Source organism: Cnephaeus nilssonii (genome assembly GCF_951640355.1).
Source record: "Cnephaeus nilssonii genome assembly, chromosome: 11".
In the NCBI taxonomy this organism is placed as follows: Eukaryota; Metazoa; Chordata; class Mammalia; order Chiroptera; family Vespertilionidae; genus Cnephaeus; species Cnephaeus nilssonii.
Window position 1 is genome coordinate 35,066,583 of NC_137082.1, and position 14,340 is coordinate 35,080,922.

General features: G+C 48.0%; 1 protein-coding gene across 3 annotated transcripts in view; it reads left to right on the forward strand.

Moving 5' to 3' along the window:
- Window positions 1-13,836, forward strand: part of ZNF341 (zinc finger protein 341) — a 49,965-nt gene extending 36,129 nt beyond the window's left edge. For all 3 annotated transcript variants that reach the window (XM_079784641.1, XM_079784639.1, XM_079784640.1), the window contains 5 exons: window positions 4,001-4,097; window positions 5,877-6,009; window positions 9,679-9,790; window positions 10,045-10,115; window positions 11,828-13,836. In XM_079784641.1, the coding sequence (XP_079640767.1) occupies window positions 4,001-4,097; window positions 5,877-6,009; window positions 9,679-9,790; window positions 10,045-10,115; window positions 11,828-12,357 (943 nt within the window). In that variant the 3' untranslated portion in view covers window positions 12,358-13,836. The remainder of the gene's footprint in view (window positions 1-4,000; window positions 4,098-5,876; window positions 6,010-9,678; window positions 9,791-10,044; window positions 10,116-11,827) is intronic.
- Window positions 13,837-14,340: the final 504 nt, after the last annotated feature.

Consider the following 14,340-nt stretch of genomic DNA (forward strand, 5'->3'; position numbering starts at 1 on the left):
TTGATCCCCACAATCCTGGGAGGTAGGTTGTATTAGTCAGCTCAAGCTGCTATAACAAAATACTATAGACATATGAGAGAGGGGGTGGGTGCCTTATCTCTCTGGTCTTCTTTTATAAGGGTACTAATCTCATCATGAGGACCCCACACTCATGATGTAATCTAATCCTTAACTACCTCCCAAAGGCCCATCTCCAGATACCATTACATTGAGGGCCAGGGCTTCAACATATATGAATTTTGGAGGGACACAGTTCAGTCCATAATGGTATTCTCCCCATTTTGAACATGAGGACACCGAGACTCAGACAGGAGAAGTGACCTGCCCACAACATCAGCAGGGATTCAAACCTTGTCCGGGACCTTGGAAGCTTCATAACTCTGGTCTGGGAATTTGCAGGCTGAGGGTTGAGCTCAATGCTGATGGCCCTGTGTCTGCAGTCAATCACTTCTATTGCTGTTGGAGCTGATGGCTCAAAAGTAAGAGTAAGGTGCAGGGAGGCAGGCCACTCTCTGGATGGCCTAAGGGTGAAATGGTGTCATGGTACTGATAAGGGCTCTGGAGCCACCTGCTTGTGCAGGCACAATAGATAGGCCAAGGTAATGTGGCCCAAAGTAGAGCTGCCAGACCAGTGGGGCCTGGGCCCCTGAAAATGGAATGAAGCCACCACACCTGCTCAGATGTTACCATGAGAGAGAAATAAACTCTCATCTTGTTTAAGCCACTGTTATTTTTGTCTCTATTGCAAGTAACCAAACCTAAATTAAACAAATAAAAAATTACAGCAATAATATTTATTGAGCACCTATTATGTTCCAGGCACCATGACTAAGTGCCTTATACTCATCTTACTTGATCCTAATAAATAGCCCAATAGGGTAGGCACTATCACATCCTCATTTCACAGATGAGAAGACGGGGGCTTAGAATGGTAGAATGCCTTGCCAAGGTCTTCCATCGGGTTTGTATGTGTGTGTGTGTGTGTGTGTGTGTGTGTGTGTGTGTGTGTGTGTATACTAGTGGCCCAGTGCACGAAATTCGTGCACATTAAAAGGGAGACCCAGAGTCAAGTCCCCGCCCACCCACATGCACCTTAAAATCGCATGAGACCCAGATCCGGCCGCCCCCATATTGGGCTAGATCCAGACCCGGCCAGTCCCACCCTTGTCAAGCCCTGCCAGGCAGGGGGCTAGCCTCAGGTCCCCTGGCCCGGCACCAGGACGGGGGCGTGGCCTGAGGTCCCCAAGATGGGGCGGGGAGCGTGCCTTGAGGTCCCCCGTCAAGCCCCGCCAGGTTGGGGACATGGCCTGAGAGCCCCTGTCAAGCCCCGCTAGGTGGGGGGCATGGCCTGAGGTCCCCCATCAAGCCCCGCCAGGCAGGGGGGCACAGCCTCAGGTCCCCCGTCAAGCCCAGCTGGGTGAGGGGCACGTCCTGAGTTCCCCCGATCCAGCACTGAGGGTGCACCTTGCGGACCCCATCAAGCCCTGCTGGATGGGGAGCACAGCTTGAGGTCTCCTGTCAAGCCCTGCCAGGCAGGGGGGGCGCAGCCTCAGGTCCCCTGGCCCGGTGCTGGGGCAGGGGTCTTGGCCTGAGGTCCCCCAGCCTGGCGCCGGGGCAGGGGGCAAGGCCTGAGGTCCCCTGTCAAGCCCCACGGGGGCGGGGGAGGGTGTAGCCTCAGGTCCCTGCTGATTGCTCGTGAAGGCTCCTTAAGGGAACTTGGCCTCAGCTGTGGGTGCAGCCATCTTTGTGATGGAGTGATGGTCAATTAGCATATTCCCTCTTTATTAGATAGGATATATATATATATATATATATATATATATATATATAACAAATTAATTAATTAAGTTGTCATCTTTCTCTTTTTAAAAATAATTTTTTACTTATTGATTTTAGGGGGGGGGGAGAGAAATATCAGTTTGTTGTTCCACTTATTTATGCATTCATTGGTTGATTATTGTATGTGCCCTGACTGGGGATTGAACCTATAACCTTGGCATATTGGAACCCCACTTTAACCAACTGAGCTACCTGACCAGGACAGTTGTCATGTCTCTTTACTTTCCAAGTCTTCAGTCTGTCTTTGTCTTTCATGACCTTGATATTTTTTTATATGTTTTTTTAAAAAATATATGTTTTTATGGTTTTTAGAGAGAGGAAGGGAGAGGAATAGAGATAGAAACATCAATTAGAGAGAAACATCATTGATGGGCTGCCTCCTGCATGCCCCCTACTGGGGTTTGAGCCCCCAACCTGGGCATGTGCCCTGACTGGGAATTGAACTGTGACTTCATGGTTCATAGTTCAGCATTCAACCACTGGCTGGGTGATGACCTTGATATTTTTGAAGAGTGTAGGCCAGTTATTTTGCAGAATGTCCTTGGTTTAGATTTGTCTAGATCCAAATTGGTACTTTTGGCAGAAATATCACAAGGTGATGCTGTGTCCTTCTCAATGCATTATATCAGGAGGTACATGATGTTGGTTTACCCCGTTGCTGGGGATGTTACCTTGGATGACTTAATTAGGGTGGTTTTTCTTTCAGGGAGTTTTAATTTTAGTGGTTATTGCTAAAATAGTTCCCACACAAACCTGTGTCTCCTCACTGCTGAAGCTGGTGCAGTTCTTCTCCTCTTCCTCACACCAGCTTGTGAGGTTTCTGCCCTCCTGGTAGCTCTCTTCCCACCCCTACCCCCCTCCTCTTTCTTTCTTGCTGTGGAAGCATTTCATTGTGTGGTTTGAGGGTGTCCCCTGCACCCTCCACAGGTGCACCTGCCTGCTGGTTTCCCATGGTGGCCCTGCTATATAGTTGGCAGGGCCCTTGTTTTTGTTTTTGGCATGAATTGCCTACTTACCTGTGGCATTCCTCACTGGTACTGAATCGTAATTGGTTTTATTTGCTGGCAAATGTTTTCGTGGTGGGGAGACAATGGGATCTTCTTCAGGTTTGTGGCCTGAAGCTGCTATTTTTAAGGCATGTTAACCACAGTGCTATAAAGACTGTTTACACTAAAGACATGTCTACAGTATAGTGCTTTGCGGTTTATGAACTATTTAGCACAGTTGTGTCCTTTGACTCTCATGACAATCTTAAAAATGAACAAGGGGCAGGACCATTTGGGATTCCCATTTTATGGATAAGGAAACTGAGGGTCAGAGATGGGGAAGAACCAGGTCGGGATCCTTCTCTGACTCTCATTTAACAGATTGTTACTGGTGCTCAGAGCAGTTTGTGAAAAGGGCAGATATGGTTCCTGTCTCCAGAGCCCATTTTCTGGTGGAGGAGATAGATAATAACCAAGTAAGCAAACAAATAAAGTAATAATAGGCAATGAGTGCTGAGAAGAAGATAAACCTGGGTAACATAATAGAAAGAGTTGAGGGGTGGACAGAGGGAGAAACTTAAGACGGGGTGGTCAGGGAGGGCCTCTCTGAGGAGCTGAGACACAAAGGATGAGAAGGTGCTGCCTAGTGGCAGACTTGGGGAAGAGTGTTCCAGATGATGGAAACAGCAAGTCCAAAGGCCCTCAAGTGGGATCAGACTTGGTGTGTTTGAGGTACATTAAGGAAGCCAGAGTAGCTGGAGCAGAGTGAGGAGCTGGGCAGTGAAGAAAGATGAAGTTTGGGAGTAGCAGTAGATCAGGCCAGTAGGGCCTTTAGACTAAGGTGGGGACTTTTAAGCAAGGGTGTGACATGATCTGATTTTGATTTTTAAAGGCACTTCTGGCTCCCCTATGGGTAATGGACCTTATAGAGGGTAGGGTAGGGCAGGGGTGGCCAGTGAGGAGGCTACTGCACATGTCCCAGTGAGAGAGAATGACAGCTTGGACTAGGATGGAGACAGTGGCTAACGAGAAGAGTACACTGAGTTGAGAATGAATTAAATGTAGGATTTTGCCTCCTAATGTTGGCCCTGGGGGAGTGGAGAAGCTGATTCTTGGACCTGCTGGGTGAGTCCAGCCCCCCCACATTACTCTCACTTCTGCTCCTTCTTATTTAGATGTGTCAAATGTGTCAACAAATACTCTACCCCTGAGGCCCTGGAGCACCACCTACAGACCGCCACCCACAACTTTCCCTGCCCACACTGCCAAAAGGTGGGTATCCCTGCAACAACAGGGGCAACAGGTGGTGGAGTGAAAACCTCACTGTTTCCTTGTCCCCTCCTCCCCTCCTAACCCCATGAAGGCAAAGTTTGGAGTTGTCTCCACAGATGACACTTCATTTGGAAGAGTAAGAGCTCTGCCTGGCCTCTTACCCATCAGACACCACACATGGCCATCTGGTGCTGCTTGGTGGGCTGACAAGGGATGAGGCCTGTCCTAGGCCCAGGCCCAGTGTCTGAACAGTGGTCACCAGTTTCCTCATGTGTTATTATCCTTGTTATTTATTTTTAATTTTTAAAAAGTATATTTGTATTGATTTCAGAGAGGAAGGGAGAGGGAGAGAGAGATAGAAACATCAATAATGAGAGAGAATCATTGATCAGCTGCCTCTTGTATGCCCCTTACTGGTAATGTAACCTGCAACCTAGGCATGTGCCCTGGCCAGGAATCGAACAGTGACCTCCTGGTTCATAGGTCTACACTCAACTACTGAGCCACACCCGCTGGGCTATCCTTGTTATTTATTTTTAGCAAATCTGGAAAGTCTCATTGAAGGCTATCCCTTAATATCATCAAATATCCAGGCCGTGTTCCAATTGTATCAAAAACATCATAAATTTTGTAAAGTTTGTTTGTATCCGGTCTACATATTGCAGTTGGTTGATATGACCAAAGTTTCTTTTAATACAGAGGTTTCCCACACCATTGTTCCTTTTGTTTCCCTTTCAATTTATTTGTTGAAGAAACTAGGCAATTGGTCCTGTGGAGTTTCCTGAAGTCTGGATTTTGCTGATTGTATCCCCCTGGTGTGTTTAACTTGTTTCTTTGTTCTACTCATTTTCTTACAACCTGACATGGCAGATTTTCCAGCACAGCCCTGGTTTCATTTCAGCCTCATTGTAGATGTTTCTAATTATATAGTCTAATTTTGAACTTTGGAATTTGTGGTTCAAGTAATAGATATGAATCAAGCAAGAACCATGTGCCAGATACTGTTCTGAACATTTTATCTGAATTGACTCATTTAACCCTAGGAGGTAGGCACAGAAAGGTCACCCAACTAGGAAATGGTAGGGCTAATAAGTACTGGGTAGTTGGGTCTGTGCCCCTTGACCACTTCTCTATATCAAATGAATGGGGGGGGGGGGGGGGGAATGAACGAATGCCTATCCTATATCTGGGAGGAAGAAGATTTTGGTTTCTATGTTTTCTGGCTTTTTATTATCTTTTCATTAATTTCTTTAGCTATTTGTTCATTTTATTCATTTATTCTTTTACTTGTCAGTCAGTTGACTCAGGCCCTATGCTGGGGAATGAAAGCCCCTTTCTGTCCTCTTGGAGATCCCATATAAGCAAAGGGCTGTAATTCAATGGGTTAAATGCTGACTTTAAAAACGTAGATGTATATTCAAGGGCAGAATTTTCTTTGCCTGGTGTGGCAATGTGGAGTCAGGGCTTCAAGAAGCAATGACACCTGAGTTGGGCCTTGAAGGATGAGTAGGAGCTTGTCAGAGTAAGAGAGAAAGGCCCTCAGGGTAGGAAAAAAAAACAGCCTGGGCAGAAACTCTGAGCCGGCATGTTTTGACTGGACTTATGGGTGAGTGGTAGGAACCCTGATGTTCTAAGGGCTATGCCTGACAGTGTGGGCTCTGACCCGGTGTAAGCAGAAAAGGAGTTGTTTCCATAAGGAAAGACTGGAAATGTGGGGGAGCTGAGAAGGTGGCAAGGGCTAGTGAGTCAGACTTGAAACTGATTTCTTTCTTCTGTCAGGTGTTTCCTTGCGAACGCTACCTTCGGCGTCACCTGCCCACACATGGCAGCGGAGGCAGGTTCAAGTGCCAGGTGTGTAAGAAGTTCTTCCGGCGGGAGCACTACCTCAAACTGCATGCTCACATCCACTCAGGTGGGTACCCAGCTCCCCTCCAACTCCTGCCTACTTCATCTCCTTTCCCCAACCCCCTCTTTGTTCTCCTTCCCGTCCCTATCTGGCTTTCCTCCTCATCTCCCTTTAGCTCTCCTGTATCTGCCTTCTGCCCCCTTTCCCTCCTATCTCCTTCTTGCCCGCCCCCCCCCCCCCCCGCACCTGCCCACCAACACTAGAGCAGAGATCAGCCACTCAGGTGGAAGCTGGTGCGTGTTCTTTCGGCTTTGCCCCTTGAGAGTCAGTCCCCTCAGACCATTGTGAGCCCTGGGGGGTGGGGACACTTTTCTCACCATAAAATTAGCACTCGAACCTGGACAAAACCCCCTCTCCTTGGTTCCCCAGTGGAGACACATTGGCTTTTTTTTTAATCATTAAAATTTTTATTAGTTGGAAAATTCTGGGGGTTTTTTTATTGAAGAGGATCAAAAGATTGAGAAAACCTTAGGAGAAAGTCCTCGACAATACAAAAGCATATATAATGAAAATGAACCCCCCTCTCACCTCAGATGGACAAGCCAAATGTTTCTCAATTCTTTTTTTTTTTTTGCTATGACCTATGGTAAAATATACATTTTTTATTGCAACTCAGGAAACACATCTATATACATAGAATATATTGAAACAAAAGTTTCACAAAGCATTATTTTCTCTTCTATTCTGTTTAATTTTCGTCGTTAAAATAACCACCAACAGCTTGTGACTCCCAGTTTGCAGTTTGAAAAATACTCCTACCAAAGGAAACACCCTCCTCAAAGACAACAGCTATTAGTGGCATGCCTGCATCATTCTAGTTTTATTTTACATCTATATAAAGTACTTGCTTACTTTTCTACAAATGAGCACATACTATAATTCTATTATGTACCTTTTTTCTTCACTTATCATTATACCTTGAAGATGTTCCTTAATACTACCTTTTTTCTTAGCTTCACAGTATTTCTCTACATTTACCATCTTTTGTTTAACCAGTTTCCTATGGATGGACACTTAAATTATTTTTTAGCTGTTGGTTTGCATACACAATGCTGTGTGGGACCCTCAGCAAGCTTTTGGTAGTATATCTATAGTGTATATTCCTAAAGAGGAAGTGCGAGGTTAAAATGTATATGTAGCACTAAGTTTCAGTTTGGAATGCTGAAAATGTTCAGGAGATGGATGATGAAGATTATTGTACAACAGTGTGAATGCCACTGAACTGTACACTTAAAAGATAGTTAAAATGATAAATTTTATGTTAAGTATATTTTACAGTAAAAAAAGAAACAAGATAAGTATATGCATTAATAGTTTTGATAGGTATTACCAAATTAGTCTCTTTTATAAAAAAATATGTTTTAATATTTTATTGATTTTTTTACAGAGAGGAAGGGAGAGGGAGAGAGAGTTAGAAACATCGATGAGAGAGAAACATCGATCAGCTGCCTCCTGCACACCCCCTACTAGGCATGTGCCCGCAACCAAGGTACATGCCCTTGACGGGAATCTAACCTGGGACATTTCAGTCCGCAGGCCGACGCTCTATCCACTGAGCCAAACCGGTCAGGGCCCAAATTAATCTCTTTATGATTTTAAATTTTTATTATTCATCCCTGACTGGTGTGGCTCAGTTGGTTGGAATGTCATCCCATACATTGAAAAGTCACAGGTTCACCCTAGCCAATTTAGCTCAGTGTATAGAGCGTCAGCTTGCGGACTCAAGGGTCCTGGGTTCGATTCCAGTTGGGGGGCACATGCCCAGGTTGTGGGTTCAGTCCCCAGCAGGGGGCGTGCAGGTGTTTCTATCTCTCTCTTCCTCTCCCTTCCTCTCTGAAATTAATAAAAATATATTTAAAAAAAGAAAAAGAAAAGTCACAGGTTCAATTCCCTGTCAGGGCACAAACCCAGGTTGTGGGTTCCATCCCCGGTTGGGGTGCATATGTGAGGCAACCGATAGATGTTTCTCCCTCTCCCTCCCTCTCCCTTCCTCTTTCTCTAAGATAAATAAAAACATATCCTTGGGTAAGGATTAAAAGAAAGTATTATTATTCAAAAGTAATACATGCTTACTTGTATGCATGCATATAAGCATAACCAATGGACACAGATAATAGGGTGGTGAGGGCCTGTGCTGGGAGGCGCGAGCGGTTGGGAGAGGTCAATGGGGGAAAAAGAAGACCTATGTAATACTTTCAACAATAAAGAATTTTTTTTTAAAGTAATACATGCTTATTGTAAATATGGAAGTAGTATAGAAGTGCATAAAATCAAATGTTAAATTCCTCCTTCAAATCCTAATTGCTACAGATTGTACCCTCCCCCACTGTTCTTCCTGCATATTCTGTGTATATACAAACGCATATAGCTTGGGCTTTTTTTGAGTGTGAGGATTGTATTTTTTTTTCTTACAAAAATGGGACTATATTAAGCTGTTCAATAGCTTTCTTTTCCCCTTAGCAATATGTCTAGGAGATCTTTCCAGATCAAGAAACACAGGTGTAACTTAATCTTTTTAATAACTGCAGAGCATTCCATTGTAAGGACCAGAATTTCCTTAATCACTGGGTGGGGGGATGGCATTTTTCAAAAGTAATTTACTCATTCCAGAGGGAGAATAGAGAGGAAATAATGGCAGGAAATTAAAACAGCCCAGTAACAGTCCTTTCCTAAGGCGTGTTGTGAGCTGTCAGGTGAGAGCTATCCCCAACCCCCCTTCCTCCCCAGTGGTTCTGCAGCAGGACAATCAGGCTGCAATAAGGTGGGCTCTGGACCATACTGCTGGGCTAGAATCTTAGCTCCCTCAACCACTAGGTATAGACCATGAACTTCAGTTTTCTCATCTATAAAAAGGGATAATGATAGTACTTATCTTATGGTTTGGTATTGCAAGGATCCAATTGGATAAGGTGTAATTCCCCCCTCCCCCACGGTGTACCTCATTTCAGTAAATGCCACGATCACACACTGTCACTTGGCTCACATTCGTCTCATTCTAGACTCTCCCCTTCTTCTTACACCCCACAGCCAATTCATTGGCAAGGGCTGCCAATTCTGCATTCCAACATAGTCTGTGCTTGACCTCTTCCCGTTTCTTGTTCCAGCCTCCTTCCTTTCTCCTCCCTCACCCCCTCATTCTCTTCTCTACATGCAACCAGAGGGAGCCTGAGAAACTCTTTAGTCAGATCCTGCCCCTCCTCTGCTCAGCCCCTCTGTGGCTTCTCATCAGGTTAAGAGCAAAAGCCCAAGTCCTTCCTTGGCCTTCTAGGCCGTCCCTGTGGGGCCAGGAAGCCTCACTGACCTCATCTTCTGCCTCATTCTCCATCCCCCTACTCAGTTCCAACCACACTGGCATCCTTGTTGTTCTTCAAACACCCCCCTCCTTTCCTTCTGTCTGGGACCCTCACTCCCAGATTTCCACATGGCTCGCTCCCTTACTACCTCAGGTCTCACCTCAACTGTTGCCCATCAGAGAGGCCTTTCCTGACCACTCTATCTGAAATGGCTCCCTCTTCTTGGCAAAACCAAGTCACAAGGAATGGGAGTGGCTATTTTCTCCCAGGTCGCCTTCCTAGAGGAGCTGCTGCCCTCTAGTGGGGACCCCCCCACACCCATGGCTCATGTTCAGACTCTATCTCTTGGGATCCTCATCCCCTGTGTCTGTGTCTCCTGCAGGTGAGAAGCCCTACAAATGCTCAGTGTGTGAGTCCGCATTCAACCGCAAAGACAAACTGAAGAGACACATGTTGATCCATGAGCCATTCAAGAAATACAAATGCCCCTTCTCGTGAGTAGAGGTTGGCATGGAGGGGGCATGGGTTTACCCACTAGTGAGACAGGAAGATGTCAGGTCTGAGGACTGAAGGCCCTCCCTCCTCTTATCCTGTCCTGGGCCCCACCTGCTGGCTTCACTCCCCGCCCTGCTTCTTTGCCCAGCCATTAGGATGGACAAAAGTGTCCTCATGCTCAGGGTTAGCAGAGGGGCCAGCAAGAGGGTCCTGAACTTGGTAAGCACCTCCTGACCAGTGGCTTTGGTTCTAGGACACACACAGGCTGCAGTAAGGAGTTCAACCGGCCAGATAAGCTGAAGGCTCATATCCTCTCCCACTCTGGTAAGTGGCCTTGGACTGCCAGGAGGGTCTGGTTCAGCCTAAGCCCCCTGGGGCAGGCTCCCAGACACAGCCCATGAGACTTGTTATTCCTGTCTGGTACATCCCAGCCAACAAACGTTTGCTCATGTGAGCCAGGAGCCAGGCTTGTGTTTGGGTCCTTGGGGTGCGCAGAGGTGAGTCAGACACAGTCCCCCAGGCTGAGGGGGAAGCCGACCTGAGAAGAGATAACTATAAATCAGAGAGGTTCCCAGTGGATAGAGGTGAGGATCAGATGTAGAGGGAGATCATATTCTGACTGGGCCCAAGATAAGGCCAGGAAGTTTCTTTGTCCCCTCGGCAGAGTAGGGTAGCTGGGCTGTGGGTCAGGGGTCCCCACAGAAGTCCTTGGTTTTCTGGGGCTTCACAAAGCTTCCCCCTATTCTATATTCTTTAGTCTAGAATGGGTTTCTCAACCTTGGCACTATTTATTATTTGGGGCCAGATAATTCGTTGTTGTAGGGGCAGTGCTGTGCACTATAGGATGTTTAGTAGCATCCCTGGCCTCTATCCAGGTTGTCAGTGGCATCTTTCCACATTTTTGGCAACCAGAAATGTCTCCAGGGGACAAGCCAAAAGTCTCCTGGGGGCTAAAATCACCCCTGGTTAAGAACCATTGGTTTACAGAAAGGATTTAATGGCTAAAGAAAGTTTGAAAACTGTGAGAATAAATCAGGACTTAGAGGCAGATGGCTTGGGTTTGAGCTCTGGCACTGCCATTTGCCTCAGGCAAGTCACTGCCCCTCTCTAAGCCAGGGAGGTTGAGGGGGCTATGGCTCAGGCTGAGAGTGGGCTGGAGTGACTTCATACGTACGTGGAGGCACCAGTGACTTATTCAGTGAGTAATTATTGAGAACCTACCATGTGTGAGGCACTGAATCAGGAAGAACCCCACTCCACTCTCCTGGGGAAGCTTCGATTTAGTAGTGGAGAAGGAAAATGAACAGCAGACAAATTAGTATGTAGCTGCAAAGTATGCTGAGTGCAAAGATGGAGATAAACAGGGTGATGGGGCAGAGAATGAAGAGAGGGGGTGACATGAAAAGAGCCAGGAAATGGCTTTAGGGTGAGGGAGCAGCAAATGCAAAGCCTTGAGGTAGGGAAGGGAGGGGGTGGGGGGTATATGGGGGGGAGTGGGGGCGTGTCTGAGACAAGGAAAGGCAAGAGGGAGGCCTGGAGCTCAGAGAACAAGGTGTGGGGAGGGAGGAGATGCTACTGAGAGGTGAACGAGTGGTCAGACTGTACGGGGCTTTGTGGGAAATTTGGGGAATCATTAAAGGGTTTGGAGCAGGGAATATCATGATCCTTTATGTGTTTTCCGAAGATGTCACTAGCTGCCCTGTAGGAAATGGCCTTAGGGGGCCGCGTGAGGCAAGCATACCAGAGGAGATAGATGATGGATCTTGGAAAATTAGGGGGCGGAACATGTTGTTCCCGCAGAGGGAACAGCAAGTGCAAAGGCCCAGAAGCAGGAACCAGCTTGATGCCTTTGAGGAGAACAAGTGTGGTTGGCACAGTGGCTGGGAGAAGGTGAGAGATGAGACTGGTGGTAGGAGAGCCCAGATCACACAGATGTTTTTAGACAAGCCGAGAAACTGGGTATTGTTCCAAGTGCAGGGGCGCTGTTGCAGGGTAAAGGGTCTGGGTGCCTCTCACTGACTTCCCCTCCCCACCAGGCATGAAGCTCCACAAGTGTGCCCTGTGCAGCAAGTCCTTCAGCCGCCGCGCCCATCTCGCTGAGCACCAGCGCGCCCACACCGGCAACTACAAGTTCCGCTGTGCGGGCTGCGCCAAGGGCTTTTCCCGCCACAAATACCTCAAGGATCACCGCTGCCGCCTCGGACCCCAAAAGGATAAGGACCTGCAAGCCCGGCGGCCCCCCCGGAGGAGGGCTGCCCCCCGCAGTGGCAGCAGTGGTGGACACAAGGTGGTGACCCCCCTGCCTGACCCACTGGGGCTGGAGGAGTTGAAGGACCCAGGGACTGGACCAGTGCATGAGGCTGCCCCAGGCAAGCCACCCTTCTCAGAGCCGGATGCCGTGCTGTCCATCGTAGTAGGTGGCACAGTGGGCAGTGAACCTGAGCTGGTAGTGCCTGGGCATGCCGAGGGCCTGGGCCCCAACCTGGCACTGGCAGAGCTACAGGCGGGGGCTGATGGCCCGTGTGCCATGCTTGCTGTGCCTGTCTACATCCAGGCCTCTGAGTGATGGACCCATGGTGTTTGCTCCCGTAGCCCAGCCTGATGCTCACCTTTGGGTCCATGGCCTCTGGGGACAGATAAGATCCTTCCCAGTGGAAGCGAGCTGTCAGCAGAGATGGCCTGTGACTTCCCTGCTGTGGCCCCTATCCCTCTGGAAAGCCCTGTCGCATTCTGGGACCTGGGGCAGGGCTGCTTATGGCTTCCAGGCAGGAGCGATAGCAAGAGAGATGGCTGAATCTGAGTGGCCCAGGGTTTGGCTGGTGCAGGCTTGTAGTTGGGGAGCCTAAACAGAGAAGACAGGGTGGTCCTGCCCACCCCGCTTTGGGCTGCCTTAGGGCTGGCCTGTAGTCAGGTTGCTCTTTGGGCAGCCTGACATGGTCAGAGCCCTTATCTGCTATACATTTTTACATATGGTTCCTCACAGCATCTTCAGATGACTCTGATGTAGGCACTTGGGAGGCACTCGAGTGCTGTGGTTAGAGTGCAGCTATCAGCCAGATCTGGCTTCAAATTCAAGTGCTGTACTCACTGCTGTGTGACCTTGGGTGAGTCACGTCGCCTCTCTGAGCCCTGTGTTCCTCATCTGTACAATGAGGGTAATGACAACACTACCTCATAGGGCTGTCATGGGGACCTGGTATGATGAAATATGCAAAGGGTTCACATAGTGCCCGGCACTTGGAAAGTGCTCAATAAATGTTTTTATCAAAATGTGTGTCCACATGGCTTAGACCCTAGCTTTGGCAGTTTCCTTCTTAGTCCCTATGTGGCAACATTCTCTTCTCCAAGGTGTGTGGGGGCTGAGGGGGCCTTGGTCTCTCCTGGGGCTGTCTGCCCCATTAGCCTTGGAGAAGTTTTGTGCTCCCGGAATGGCTGTTTCAGAACATAGCCCTTGGAAACACCCAGAAGGAAGAGTTTCTACTCGCTTTTGAAAATGCAGGATCCTGGGCCTTGCCCCCAAACCCTTTGGAATCAGAAACCCTGACTAGAGCCAGAGGTCCACCTTGAGCAGGTCTCTGGATGGCCATAGATGCCCCTGCATCCAGCATTCCCTTCCCCATCACCAGCTAGTTCAGGGGTAAGCAAACCAGGCTCATTGGGAGGCCGGGAGAGAGAAAAGCGGCCTTGGCTGAGTTCCTAATTTATTTTCACTGCCACCCTGCTGGGCCACATTGCCTCAGTTACAGATGAAACTGAGGCTCAGGAGGGGACAGGGCAGGATGTGGCAGAATGGTTGGACTCAGTTTGATAACTGAGTTTCCTTGAAGGCTAGCACATACCTCAGACATCTGCTCAGAGCAAGCCTGACTTCCTCACATCCTCAGGAAGGGTAGGAGCCAATGGGAGGGACAAATGAGTCAGCCGAGGAGGTGAGAGCTTTACGTGTACCCAGCCCTCATAAAAGCCAGGAGAGGGATTAATGGAGATGGGAAGTCTCTTTGAAGGATGTAACATTTGAGCTGGGCCTTGATACAGAGTGGTTTTGTGTGTGTGTGTGTGTGTGTGTTGTTGTTTCTTTTGTTAGTCCTTGCATGAGGATATTTTTTCCATTGATTTTTAGAGAGAGTGGACAGGATGGAGGGGGAGAGAGAGAGAGAGGGAGGGAGGGAGGGAGAGAGAATAACATCAATTGGTTGCCTCCCACTCGACCGGGGTGGGGATCGAACCTGCAACCCAGGTACATGTCCTTGACTCAAACCTGAGACCCTTTGGTGCATGGGCTGATGCTCTAACCATAGATCAGAGTGTTGGATAATTAGGGGAAGGCAAGGTATGAGTAAAGACTTCCAGGTATGACAATACAAGGCCTGTTGTATTCTGGTGCCAGTGAATGGTCCAGAGTGACCAGAGATTTAGAGGCAGTGGGTAGAGCATGATAATTGCTATGTTCAAGCCTCTACATGAGCATATTATGGACACCCTGCTAAGCCTTTTATTTCATATCACTCAGCCCAATTAGGTGAGAATTGTTACTTTCCTTATTTTATAG